General features: G+C 38.9%; 1 protein-coding gene across 1 annotated transcript in view; it reads right to left on the bottom strand.

Annotated features, from left to right (window-relative positions):
- Nucleotides 1–2,531: 2,531 nt before the first annotated feature.
- Nucleotides 2,532–12,535, bottom strand: part of MEGF9 (multiple EGF like domains 9) — an 85,543-nt gene continuing 75,539 nt past the window's right edge. The window contains exons 4-6 of the mRNA XM_044265029.1: nucleotides 9,872–10,015; nucleotides 9,062–9,331; nucleotides 2,532–7,279 (exon numbers count right to left, since the gene is read on the bottom strand). Coding sequence (XP_044120964.1) covers nucleotides 6,828–7,279; nucleotides 9,062–9,331; nucleotides 9,872–10,015 — 866 coding nt within the window. The 3' untranslated portion in view covers nucleotides 2,532–6,827. The remainder of the gene's footprint in view (nucleotides 7,280–9,061; nucleotides 9,332–9,871; nucleotides 10,016–12,535) is intronic.

The raw sequence follows: 12,535 nt of genomic DNA, 5'->3' as shown, positions 1-12,535 counted from the left end.
TTTTTTCTTTTGCACAGTATTTTCTGCTTTTTAGGTCATTTCCTTATGAAGCATTCCCAGAAGTGGATTTCTTGAATCAAGGCTGTACTGATCACCATTCAGTGGGAAGGTTTTTACTGCTGATGTACAGAGTAATCATCATCCAAGTAGTTGTTAATCCTGTGGGCATAATAAATCCTTTAGAGACTATGATTATGGGTATGGCCCGTTCCTCCAAAAAAGCACACATGTGCGCACACACACACACACACACACACACACAAATTACTTGTATTCACAAACAAAGTGGAATGCCGCTTCAAGAGTTTCACAGACCCTCTGAAGTACATATGTTAACATCTCTATTAAAGAAGATATACTGCCTTGCCTATGAATATTTCTTACACTTTGCCAATTAAGTTCTCATACCAACTCTTGCATCTGTCAAGTAACTTTTGTTTCAAACCACAATTTACTGAGCATCTACAATGTGCCAGCACTGTGCCAGATATTAGAGATAGAAGAATAAACAGTCCTCGCTTCAAGGAATGTAGAGTCTACTGGGGAAGACATAAAGTTACAAGTATTTCCAATAAAACATGCGCAATAAGAGAGCCATTCATTAGGCAAAGCAGAGATACATTAAGGATAGGTCAACTTTCCTTTACCAAGGGATTGGGAAGAGTGAATAAACATTCTCAGGGATGTTATAGATAGGAGAAACTGCACCAGCAAAAGGAGAAAGGCATCATATAATGTGGCACATATAGGAAGTCATACATGAGTCAAGTATGATTGGGTTAGAATAGTAATGAATGTAAGGAAGGGCTGAGACTCTTCCTTATTTGAGAGTGAGATTAAGAAAACAGTGTGGACATAGAATACTGTAGCTGTTGTCTGACAACAGAAACTGCAAAAGATTTCCTCCCAAACACTTCCTTTACTACCCTAAACCTACTCTTATTAAACACAGAGGAAAATATTTTTCCTGTTTTTTTGGGCAACTGTCTGAAAATCCAGTGCTCAACATGTAAGGTTTAAAAAGGACTTTTTAGGGCACGTGGGTGGCTCAGTGGGTTAAGCAGCTGCCTTCGGCTCAGGTCATGATCTCGGGGTCCTGGGATCGAGTCCCGCATCGGGCTCTCTGCTCAGCAGGGAGCCTGCTTCCTCCTCTCTCTCTCTCTGCCTGCCTCTCTGCCTACTTGTGATCTCTCTGTCAAATAAATAAATAAAATCTTTTTTTTTTAAAAGGACTTTTTAATACAAACAACACATTAAAGACTGATGGCTTTCATTTTTAAAGTGGAAGTATCAGGAAGCCAGTACATTAAGTATGACAATAATTTCTTCATAAAATTGTCTTGAAAAGCTAACTTACATGTAAAACTATGTCTTTTAAACATTCACTTAAAATAACCTCTTTCCAGCCTGTCAGTAAACACTTCTAATACTATCATCTCATGAAAATCATTTTGTTGTTTTGAATTTAGCCTCACTTTTTAAATGTAACTAAACATAATTGTTCCTTTGAAGTCACTGGTTTAATTATAATAGAAGATGTGGAATTTTTGTAAAACATAGGCCCCGTATACTCCTATGGAAAAGGAATACACCCAGTTTTAATAACCTAATAAAGGTCTTCAATAGACTTTCATCCGAAGTATGAATACAATACTATAAAAGTAATATTTTTGTTACTGTTTCCTCCTTGTGTGCTAAGATTGTACATACATTTCCTTTCTTTTGAAATTTTAATTTGTTTGGTTAGATTTCTTCCATGTTTATTCCATTTCCTCAAAATAATACCCAAATCATATACATTGAGACCTACATGTATAGAACCACTTGTATACAAATACGAGGTGGGATTATAGAGTACTATGACTTGTTTTCGTGTGTGACTAGAAAAGGAAAAACAGGGTTTTGAAGTTTAAATATCAACTGACTGAAGTTGAATAAGCCAACCAAAGTTTATAAAGCTCTCAGCATGAAGGAAGGCCAGATTTAGTGTTTCTTTTTTTTTTTTTTTTCAGAGTACCCCTTGGATCTCCAGATGGCATCCCATTAAACACCAGTGAGCTTTGTCAAAATACAGGATCTTCAGGGGTATCTCAAAATAATAAAAAGATGTACTCTCATTGCAGGTCTAACAAACACATAGAACATGGTTCCCATTAGATTTATCCTAAAGGAAGGAAATTTTTCATATGTATGAAAAAGAAATTCTTCTTTAAAATTTTCATGGAAATCCCAGTGAATCTCACAGGGGACAGGCAAAAGCACAAACAAGGATTTAGGTTAATAAATGCTTTTTTTTTTTCCCCTTCAGGGTGTTTTGTTTTAAGAGGGGGAATCTTACAGCACTTTTTTTCCTAAGTGGAAAAACATCATTCAAAGGAAGTTAAAACAAAAAGTATGGTCAATAAATGAAGGGCTCAAAGATTTTCATGAAGTGGTTTGAAAATAAATGCTCTGTGACATATACCCACATACTTCCAACAACCCTGACCACATTAAAAAAAAAAAAAGTAAAGCAACAAATCTACAATAGGTACAAATTATATACATTTATTTTTTTAATAATTTTAAATAACACTCTTGTATAAATTCTTTTCATATATTCAAATCATACACAAATTTAGAAATGCATCATGAAGCCTAGTACAGCATAGGTAGGAGACACGTTTTTAAAATTTGTGTTAGAATTTTAGTGACATACGGATGAGTTTAATGTTTCAGAAACATTCCCTAATCACTCGGGCTACATGTAATGCGGGACAGAGTGCGTGTGGCTAGCATTAGAACTCAGCTGCGGATCACGGGCTCTGGGCTAACGTGGCTCACGTGGTCACCCCGCGCTGCGGTGATTGCATATGCAGAAGGAACAAGTAAGAGAGGCTCCCAGCTGCCTTTGGAAAAGCATCATTCAATCACTGCCACCTTAACAATCCATAACCTTCAGTCCATTTGACGTTGTTGGACATCGGATGAACCAGTGCGCTCTTCCTGCCTTTCCCTCAGCATAGTCACTGGCTCAGTTTAAAGAGGAAAATTGTCGCTAACCTTCCGTCACTCCCCTGCACACAGCAAACTCCTGTTAGTTCTCAAACCCCATACTGTCCAAGATCATAACAGACCAAAAGTTCTTTGCGGATGAGGCCAGAAATGCTTTCCTAGCTCTGACAGGTTACACTGGGTCGCTTTTTACTTCTCTGAACTTTCTGTTGGAGAGCTTTCCTTGATGCAAAGATTCAACTCCTACCCACACACCTCAAAGTATAAGAATTAGGGAATGTTCATTACCAGTGCTGTTATGTTCACCATGTGTCCTACAAAAAACGGAGGACCATGGTGAATGATCTAATAACCTTGTCCCAACTGAGGCTCTTAGGAAGATGTACTATTGCTTTAGCTCTCTGCCTCCAAAACAGCACGAGAAGGGCTAAATGTCCAGAAGGCACTGGCTGACCGAAATGAACGAGTGGGGAACTGAGTATTGCTTTACTGACCAATTTTCTGGGGGATGTTAGGGCTAGAGAGCAGCCATGTAACCGAACACTTGGACAAATCCTCCCCCCACATCTCTCTCTTCCCACCCATATCTGCTCTGTTCTCTCTTCAAATGCAGATGCCCCTTAAGAGTTGAAACACATCAAATCCATAGGACCTTGTATAAGTGAGCTTTAGTTTTTATTACCGTTTTTCTCTATACCTGGAGAAATTCCATTGATAAAAGACACCGGGGAGCTTGACGGTGCAGGGAAGGAGAGGAAAATAAGAGAGGATAGACATAGATATAACAACACGACCTAGCGCATCTGTTAGAAATGAGTCAAGGTTTATGAAAATGAATGAATGAAGATATAATTATCACCTAATAGCAGTATCTGTCATTTATCAATAAGATTCACACTCGCCTTATTTGAAAATAAACACATCTCTCATCCTTATTTAAAATTCTTCCAATATTATCTCTCTAAAGGAGAGGTGGGATCCCGGTGCTGAACGCCATAGTTCATGGGGATCCTGCTTTCAGAGGAATGAATATTGTGTAATGCATATTCCCTACTAGTTTCCTAGCCTGATTTTGCTGGTAGATCACTTCATGATTGATTTAAATTCTACAGCAAAATTATTTCCCCCAGCAAAAAGCAGGGGACACTAAAGAATATTGTTTAAAACAAATTTTAAGATCTTAATTTTTTTTTCTGGAAAGAATTAAGAACATGACCTAGGAGCTGTTAATAAGTACTTAGAGGTTAACATTTCTTGTGATTCAATGTTTGCAATATCTCTTAAGGTCTGTTTCCAAAAAAAATCTCTATATGGCCAGAATCTGGACTATTTGATTTTGGCGCTTAGACCCTGACAAACATTCATGCTTTCTCTATTGGGTTAGCATCTACTTAACAAATGTTTTTTCTTTACCACCCCAATCCGTCATGTTGTGGGGGTGGGGGTCAGCAATCTGGGAGAGAGGCAGGTGTGTCAGTTTACACACTTCTTGGAATTGTGCAGTGCCCAGTCTGTACGTGCATAGGTGGCAGCTGCTGGGGAAAGCACATTTCCCCCCTGTTGCTTGCGAGGATTAGTTCACTTTAATGAAGGACAAACTGGTAGTTCTGTTTTCTTATCACCAATACTAGCTTCAGATAGTAATCCTCCTGTGTCCTTTTCACAATATCCTTCCCAGCTGTACGGTCGTGGACTGTACCACAGAAGTTAGAAACAGTCACAGACAGGACTCTTCCCCCCAGCCTTCTTTGTCTGTGGCTAGGTGGTTTCTGCATTGGCATATACTTGAGAGAACATGTGCTTCAGTTAGGAGGCCTGATCCCAAGCCTGATAATGACATACAGTATAGCCTTGAACAAAACATTTAACCTCATCTATAAAATGGGGACAATAATTACTTCCTCAGGGGGCTATGGTGAGGAACAGAGGACACATATATAGAAAGGTGCTTTGTGAACTGCAAAGGACTCTAGCAACATTCACAGATTTTAATACAATGTAATGTCACTAACCTCTACTCTCATGAGCAATGGCCAAATATTCAGAGCACCCCGGGTTACCAGAAGTCAATTGTCTGTCTGTCCTTCCTCCAGAACATCATCTCTAAAACCTGAGAAAACTTAGGGGTGTCTTATAGAGGGATGACCAAATTCCAGGTTTTTCTCGGGGGGAGTTGGGCAAGGTAGTCAACTTGGATTTCGTAGGTCTGATCTAATAAATCTTTGCTTTTTTTCTAACCATTTGACAGTTTGATGTTCCTAATAACTATCGTATTTGACTTCTTGCTGCTTGTCCTGGCTTGCTTAACCCACAGTCAGTATCATAACAGATGAGAGCTACAGTACGTGGCCTCTAGGGAAAAACCGTGTCTAAAAGCAAGGATGTAACTGTACCCACCCACCTCCAGAACTACCCGCTAACTGGACAAGAAGATAGCAGAACTGTAGCTCTGTAGGAACATGGCACACACCTCATCTGGTGTGTACCTGGCATCTGGGTGATAAGCTTTCAAATGCAGAAGGTATTTTTTGGAGAAGGATGGAGGAAGAATATAAATATTTCACAGGCGTGGAAACGGGATCCCAAGTGATAGGATGGCTTTTCTTCTGGAACTAAAATAGTTCTAATTCCTTTGGAAGACTGTCTTTTACATTTAGAGACTTTCTTTTTTCATGAGGATATGCTCTACATTAATCTATGTAAAATATGCAGACTGGTTAACATTTAATTGGGGGAGTCCTTTGGAGAGTGCGCTCTCTGTCCCAGCTTCACAATCAATGACTTAAAAATCTATTGCTTGTATCTATAGTAAGTCAGAGAACATATAACTCTACTTTGAGACTGAGAAAGAGAAAGAAAAGTTAGAAACATTCAACCTCTTATAAATTTCAACAGTGTCCAAAGAGGGACTAAAAATGACTGATGGTCACCAGAGTCCCAGCTCTAGCAATATTGCCATCTATGTTATGCTATTTTAACCAATCCCGTATTTTCTTTTTACAACACCATTAACTGCTGTACAAATAAATTCTAGATGATAAAATATGACATGATTTTTTTTACAAATAGATACAAATACAATGTTGACCAGATATGCTACATTAACTATATACACCTTATTTCTCTAGAGGCAGGAAGAGTCCTTATTTTTAGACAATTTACCATTTACACTGAGCCCTAAGGAGGACCATCAGCTTCCTGCTCCCAGATGTTGCCTTCATCTTTCTATCATTAGAAGTTTATCCTGTGCTTTGATCCTGTCATCAAGCAAGAATTTAGGAAGGAAAAATCAGCCTTTCTAAAGATCTTCTTGAGACTCTTCTGTCCTTATTTTAGAAACAATTGAGATTGTTTACTGTGACATGGCCCAGACATTAAACTTTCTTCGGTGATGTCTTTTAGCACAGTAAAAGGAATATCATCCCTGACTCTCCTTTTTAAAAAAGGTGTCTCGGGAATGGAGATGAAGTCTTCGGGCAGTCCTTCCCTCTCCACTGCCATCCTGTTGCCGCTGGTTTAGTGAACACTTCCCCGGGAGTCCATTCAGAGGTCAAAGTAGATGTGGGCTGCACTGCGGGATTCAGCCTTTCTCTACTCCCATGTAGTTTGGTACAAAAATATACTTTACTACAAGTCCTTATTGACAGTGACTGCTTCAGATCTTCATGGGGGAAATTAAGAGTAATGGGCTAAGTGCATTACAAATTTGTACCTGAAAATTTCAGATGCTCTCTATGCCTTTGCAAACTCTCCCCAGGCCTCGTCTGGCCTAGGAGCTGATGCAGTCTTAGTGAGCCCTGTGTTCTAACCATCCAGACAACGGTTCTCGCTCCTTAGGCTTTGTAGTTATGTATGGGAGTCGTCAGGGTCAGTTGCCCATTGGGAGCCACTTCATTACCATCATCTTCCAAGAGTCCTGACACATCTGCATTGGGAATGCTGTCATGGTAGCTGCTGAAACTGATATTGTCTTCTTTTAGCTCGATGGTCCAAAAGGGGGCATTGAGTTTCCGGTTTTGGTACTCCCGGTACATATAGACGGCCCCCACAAAGCCCATCAGCAGCACCACCACAATGATGATGACTGTCAAGATGATGATGTTAAACTGGGTCCATGAGACGTCAGCTAACGCTGACGTGCTGTTTTCAGCAGAGCTTACTGAAAAGATAGTCTGCAGGGTTGTGGGGGTAAGTGTACTATTTATAACAGGGGTGGGCACTGATGTGGTCAAAGAGGCATTGGAAACCAAAATGGTAGAACCTTCAGGTGTTGGAACAATAACTTCTGAAAATAAAAACAGAGAATGAAATGTAAAAGACAAAATTATCTAGTTTTAAGAAACAATAAAAGAAATACACATGGGAGTGGAAGTTGGTATGGGATGTTGACATGATATTCTGCTTTAAGGTAATGCGAGTTAAAGATAATTTTTAAAGAAACATAGTGAAAAGAATCAAGGTCTAGAAAGCTAGATTATTACATTCTATGGCTGTTCTCCATAATGTATAATATTAAATCTTTGGGAAAATTCTGATGTTGGAGTTTCCTATCCTTCTTGATTCTTGGACAGATTCACAGAGATTCCTGCAGACAGTAAATACATCATTATTGAGTCCTGAGTCACTTGGGTAAAAGTGACAGGGATGAAAAGACAATCATTTGAACTAAAAAGTTCAACATGTCTGATGGCATTTCATAAGGGTGAAATTCTCTTCAAAAAAGGCAAAAATGGAATAAAGAAAATTGTATTTCTAGTCACTTCTGAAAAACACAATTTAAAATGTCCAAAGTTGATGTCAGCCAAGAGCAAACACAGCCTTCCTTTAATCATATGTGTAGTAATTCTTCATTTGTGTAGATCATGGATGATTTCATAATTAAAGTGCTACTGTGACACAGCCCAGTAGAAACACCCAAAAAAGGCTTTGGAATCAAGTAGATCTGTGTGACTATAGATGAGTAAGTGAATCTTGTTAACACTGAGGCTCCTCATCTGTAAAATGGGAATGCTAATACCTACTTTGCGGAGTTCCTGGGAGGCTTAGCTGAGACAGTGTGCTATGGAGCGTTACTGCATAGAACGTTCCCAGGGCTCGGCGCATCCTAGGCACTCGATAAAATGCTGCTGTTGTCATTCTAATTCATCACCACAGTCAGACACATTAATTTGTCTCCAAAAGAGGCATTTTTTTTTTTTACATTATCTAGTAACTAAAAAAAAAAAAATCATCATGGTCCTATCAGCTAAGTATAAATGAAGCATGCCTCCAAATGTCACTAGTCCTCCAGGCTAGTGACAGCATTCTAGCTCCGTCTCTTAGCCTTGATCACAACAGAGTAAGGATATCAAGAAAATGGCAGAGGGATGACACTTGCCACAGACCATCAGCCCAGTATTCAGCATCTGTCAGGATATCAAAAGAGTGGTTTCTAGAAGAGCATGGTCTAATGGCTCTGTGACCCAATAAAGCTTGAATATCTCTAACTCATCCTGAATCTCTAATCATCAATTTTTATCTAAACCTTTATGGACCTTAACTGCAAGAAACATTTTGCCATATGAGTAATTTTTTCTTTTAAAAGTCAAAAGGAATATTATTACTCTTTCCTCTTTCCTTCACCATCCACGGGAAAACTCAAGCCCAAAGTGAGGGCAGAAGCCACGGTGGACTCTTGTTTCTCAGCTGGAACTTCTGACCAGATTATAGGTCCCTACTTCCAAAGACCTTTGATCGTCCCTGGGAGTGATGAGAATATAGGAAGGAAAGGATAAAAGAAATGATAGGACTTTTAAATTATTAACATAAAAATGAAAATAGATGAAGAGAAAATGTGGGAACCCTGCAATGACTTTGTCGTGGGCCTCAGATTTCTGGAGTTGACTTTGGAGCAGCAGGGGAGCAGCAGGAATAGAAGGAGATCCCTTTGGGCAAATATCTATCAAAATCTATTTCCAGAAAACTCCTCTGGTGGGATTGGAAGGTTTTATAAAGCTAAAGGTAGGTGTCCTGAACTTTTCATTGCTAGGCTTAGATATTAAATGTACCACCTTAGGTAAAGTTTTACCTTTCTTGATGCAATTTCCCTCCGGGTCTCGGACATAGCCTTCAAGGCAGTTCTCACACCAAAACCCAGTGGTGTTATGGAGGCAGTTGATGCATTCACCGCTCTCGGGCTTACAGATCTTTGGAGTTGTCATTGGGTCCACGTGGTCATGACACTGGCACTGGGTGCAGATGCTGTCAGAATTGTAGTAGCCATTTTCACACATGTTGCAGTTCTGGCCTGTGTAACCATCTTTACACTGGACACACTCAGGTTCCAATTTACCCAATTCTAAAAGTGAGAGAACACCAAAGTAATTCAGCACAGCCCCAAGCTCCAGTTAAAAATGCAAAAAACTGCTAGTCCTCAAAATGGTTTTTAAACCCTCCCTACTATCTCCTCTCAAACATAAAGAGACTAATGATCTATAGCTTATTTCTTAATTCTTAACTATCCAGTTTATTGTAAAAATGAAGGGGGCCCACCCAGGTAGAGAACAGAAGAAATATGCTTACATAAGGAATACGAATAATTGTAATGATGAGATACTCATTTTTTAATTGCTTTTTTAGTCCTGACAGATGGAATAAACATGACTCTAACAAAACTTCCTCATCTCTCCCTCAAGTCTCATTTCATATAGGTATTTGGATTTGGCTGCAAATCCCTAGAAAGAGAAACCTTTGCTGTTTCTATAAGGCTCCTCACCCCCTCTCACCCTATTCTCACTCCTCTTTGCCCAGAACTTCATTTTTCAACACACTTGAGAGGAACCGATAGCTGACTGCCTGGTTTTTCCTCTCAAAATGAATAATTCGAGGAAGGCCTTACTTATGACACAGCTGCCTGTCGATGTCACTGCTGAACAAGGGCAGCGAAGACACTCTTTGGTGGCACCAGGACTCAGATAAAAACCTTCTTTGCATTCTTCACAGTGATCCCCCTTGCTATTTTCCTGGCAGTTTAAACAAGCACCTAAAAGAAGCAAATTATTTTAAGAAGTTAAAGATTTACTCTGAAAGCACAATAACTATAAATAAATTATTCCTGTGACCAAAAGACCTTATGAGTTCACCGGAAGACGTGATCTGACAGGAATTAGATAGAGTTCGGTTTCTACCCCATCTTATTTCTACATTGGCCACGTCTGTGAGGTCTGTGTCCCTTCCAGATGGTAAACTCTAGGGAAAGTCTGGTTACATGAGTAGAGAGCACTAAGCCTGGGTTGATGGTTGACAACATATGGAAAGCAGGCCAACTATTTTCAAATTAAAAATAAAAACAATCTAAAGAACTACTTAAAAAATAATAAATGACATACTATTTTCATAGTTTGGATACAATAGTTAAATAAGTGAACTAGACCTATATGTATGAATATGAATGAATCTTGAAAGTGATGTTGGTTGAAAAAAGCCAATTACAGAATGATAAAAAACAGATGGAGAGTACTTCTTTATCATGTAAAATTTAAAAAAACATACTGGGGTGCCTGGGTGGCTCAGTGGGTTAAAGCCTCTGCCTTCAGCTCAGGTCATGATCCCAGGGTCCTGGGATGGGGCCCTGCATCGGGATCGCTGCTTGGTGGGGAGCCTGCTTCCTCCTGTCTCTGCCTGTCTCTCTGCCTACTTGTGATCTCTGTCTGTCAAATAAATAAATTTAAAAAACATATTAAACAATACTAGGCAAATGGATACAGAATATACTAGGTAAATGGATACATACATATGATATGCAGTAAAAATTAAATGTGGATTGAGGAGGTATAGGGGAATTTTATGTTCTGCTTATCTTTGTGGAGAGAAGGAGAAAAACAAAACTAGGGAAAAAAAGAGAGGACTCCAATTGTATTTCAAATTTGCTATTTCAAATATATAACTATATATAATATGTATAAATATTAAGCAAAATACCAAAATGTTAATATTTATTAATTCTAGATGTAGGTATATGAGTATGCGTTATTTTATTCTCCATAAATTTTTATATTTTAAAAATTCAAGATCAAAGTAAAAACAATTAATTAATAGGAGTGCCTGGCTGTCTCAGTCTGTAGAACATGGAACTCTTAATCTCGGGGTCATAAGTTTGAGCCCCATGATGAGTGTAGAGATTACTAAAAAAAAAAAAAAAAAGTAAATAAAAACTTAAAAAAAGAAAATGGGGCACCTGGGTGGCACAGTGGGTTAAACGATTGCCCTGGGCTCGGGTCGGGTCATGATCTCAGGGTCCTGGAATCAAGCCCCACATCAGGCTCTCTGCTCAGCGGGGAGCCTGCTTCCCCCCCTCTCTCTGCCTGCCTCTCTGCCTACTTGTGATCTCGCTCTCTGTCAAATAAAAAAATAAAATCTTAAAAAAAAAAAACCTTAAAAAAAAAAACAATTAGTAGAGAAAATGAAAAGGAAGGAGGAACAGCAAAGTGATGTATTCTGTAGTAATCCTCATATGGTACCCTATTAGTAAAGATATTGTCCTGGCACTGAAGCAGCACAGTGTCTGAAAACAGAAGATGAAAAAGTATAGTGTAATTAACAGCCCTTCTGTAAGGGGCCACAAAGATGCACAGGGACTCTTCCAACTGCCATTATAGGAATAAGTGAGAAAATATGACATAGAAATCTAAGACAATGAAAATGCACATGATAATCCAAAAACCATTCACAAACTATTCATAAACAGTTGTATTTGATTTCTTTTTGTTATGAGTAAAATATTTACAAAAAAAGGAGAGAGAGACTGAGGTTGTGAAATAAAATGGTCTGACAACTGGATCAAAATGTGAAAAACCAAATAATGACAATGTTATTAACACACATGGCACATCTAAATTCCTAAGTGACTACAACAGAATTCCCCCAAACTTTATGAACAGATGGGGAAAGACAGGTTCTAAAGCTTATTACCTAAACAATGAACTTTGAACTGAATCAAACTTGCATGCAAACGTTGCTTTCAATTATATAATGTTTTTAAGATTTTATTTCTAAGTATCTCTACACCCAACATGGTGCCTGAACTCATGACCCCAAGACTGAGAGTCGCCTGCTCTGCTGGCTGAGCGGCCAGGTGTCCAGTCATATAACGTGTTAAGGCCTGCTAGTGTTAATGATAATTTTCACGTCTATAACAAAGTGGTAGTATATTCTCATACGGTGATAAACACATGAGGCACTGATACCTTTCCAGATCTTATATTCTGATTCCCCTTCAGCTATGTATGTTTGCGACAATAAAAATACCTGAAAAATACATACTAGGAAACTGCAAACGGCGGATTTGGGCTCTACAAATAACATAATCTTTTGTTTGTTGTTTGTTTAGGGAGGAAGGAGGAAAGGTGGAAGGAAAGGGAGAGAGAGAATCTTAAGCAGGTTCCATGCCCAGCAAGGAGCCCAACACAGGGCTCCATCTCACAACCCTGAGATCATGACCTGAGACAAAATCAGGCGCCCCAACAGATAAGATAATCTGAAATGTTAAAGCATTCTGCAGTTA

This window comes from Neovison vison, chromosome 9, assembly GCF_020171115.1.
Source record: "Neovison vison isolate M4711 chromosome 9, ASM_NN_V1, whole genome shotgun sequence".
NCBI classification, from domain to species: domain Eukaryota; kingdom Metazoa; phylum Chordata; class Mammalia; order Carnivora; family Mustelidae; genus Neogale; species Neogale vison.
The sequence above is the reverse complement of the archived record's forward strand: the minus strand, read 5'-3'. Positions and strand labels throughout refer to the sequence as shown.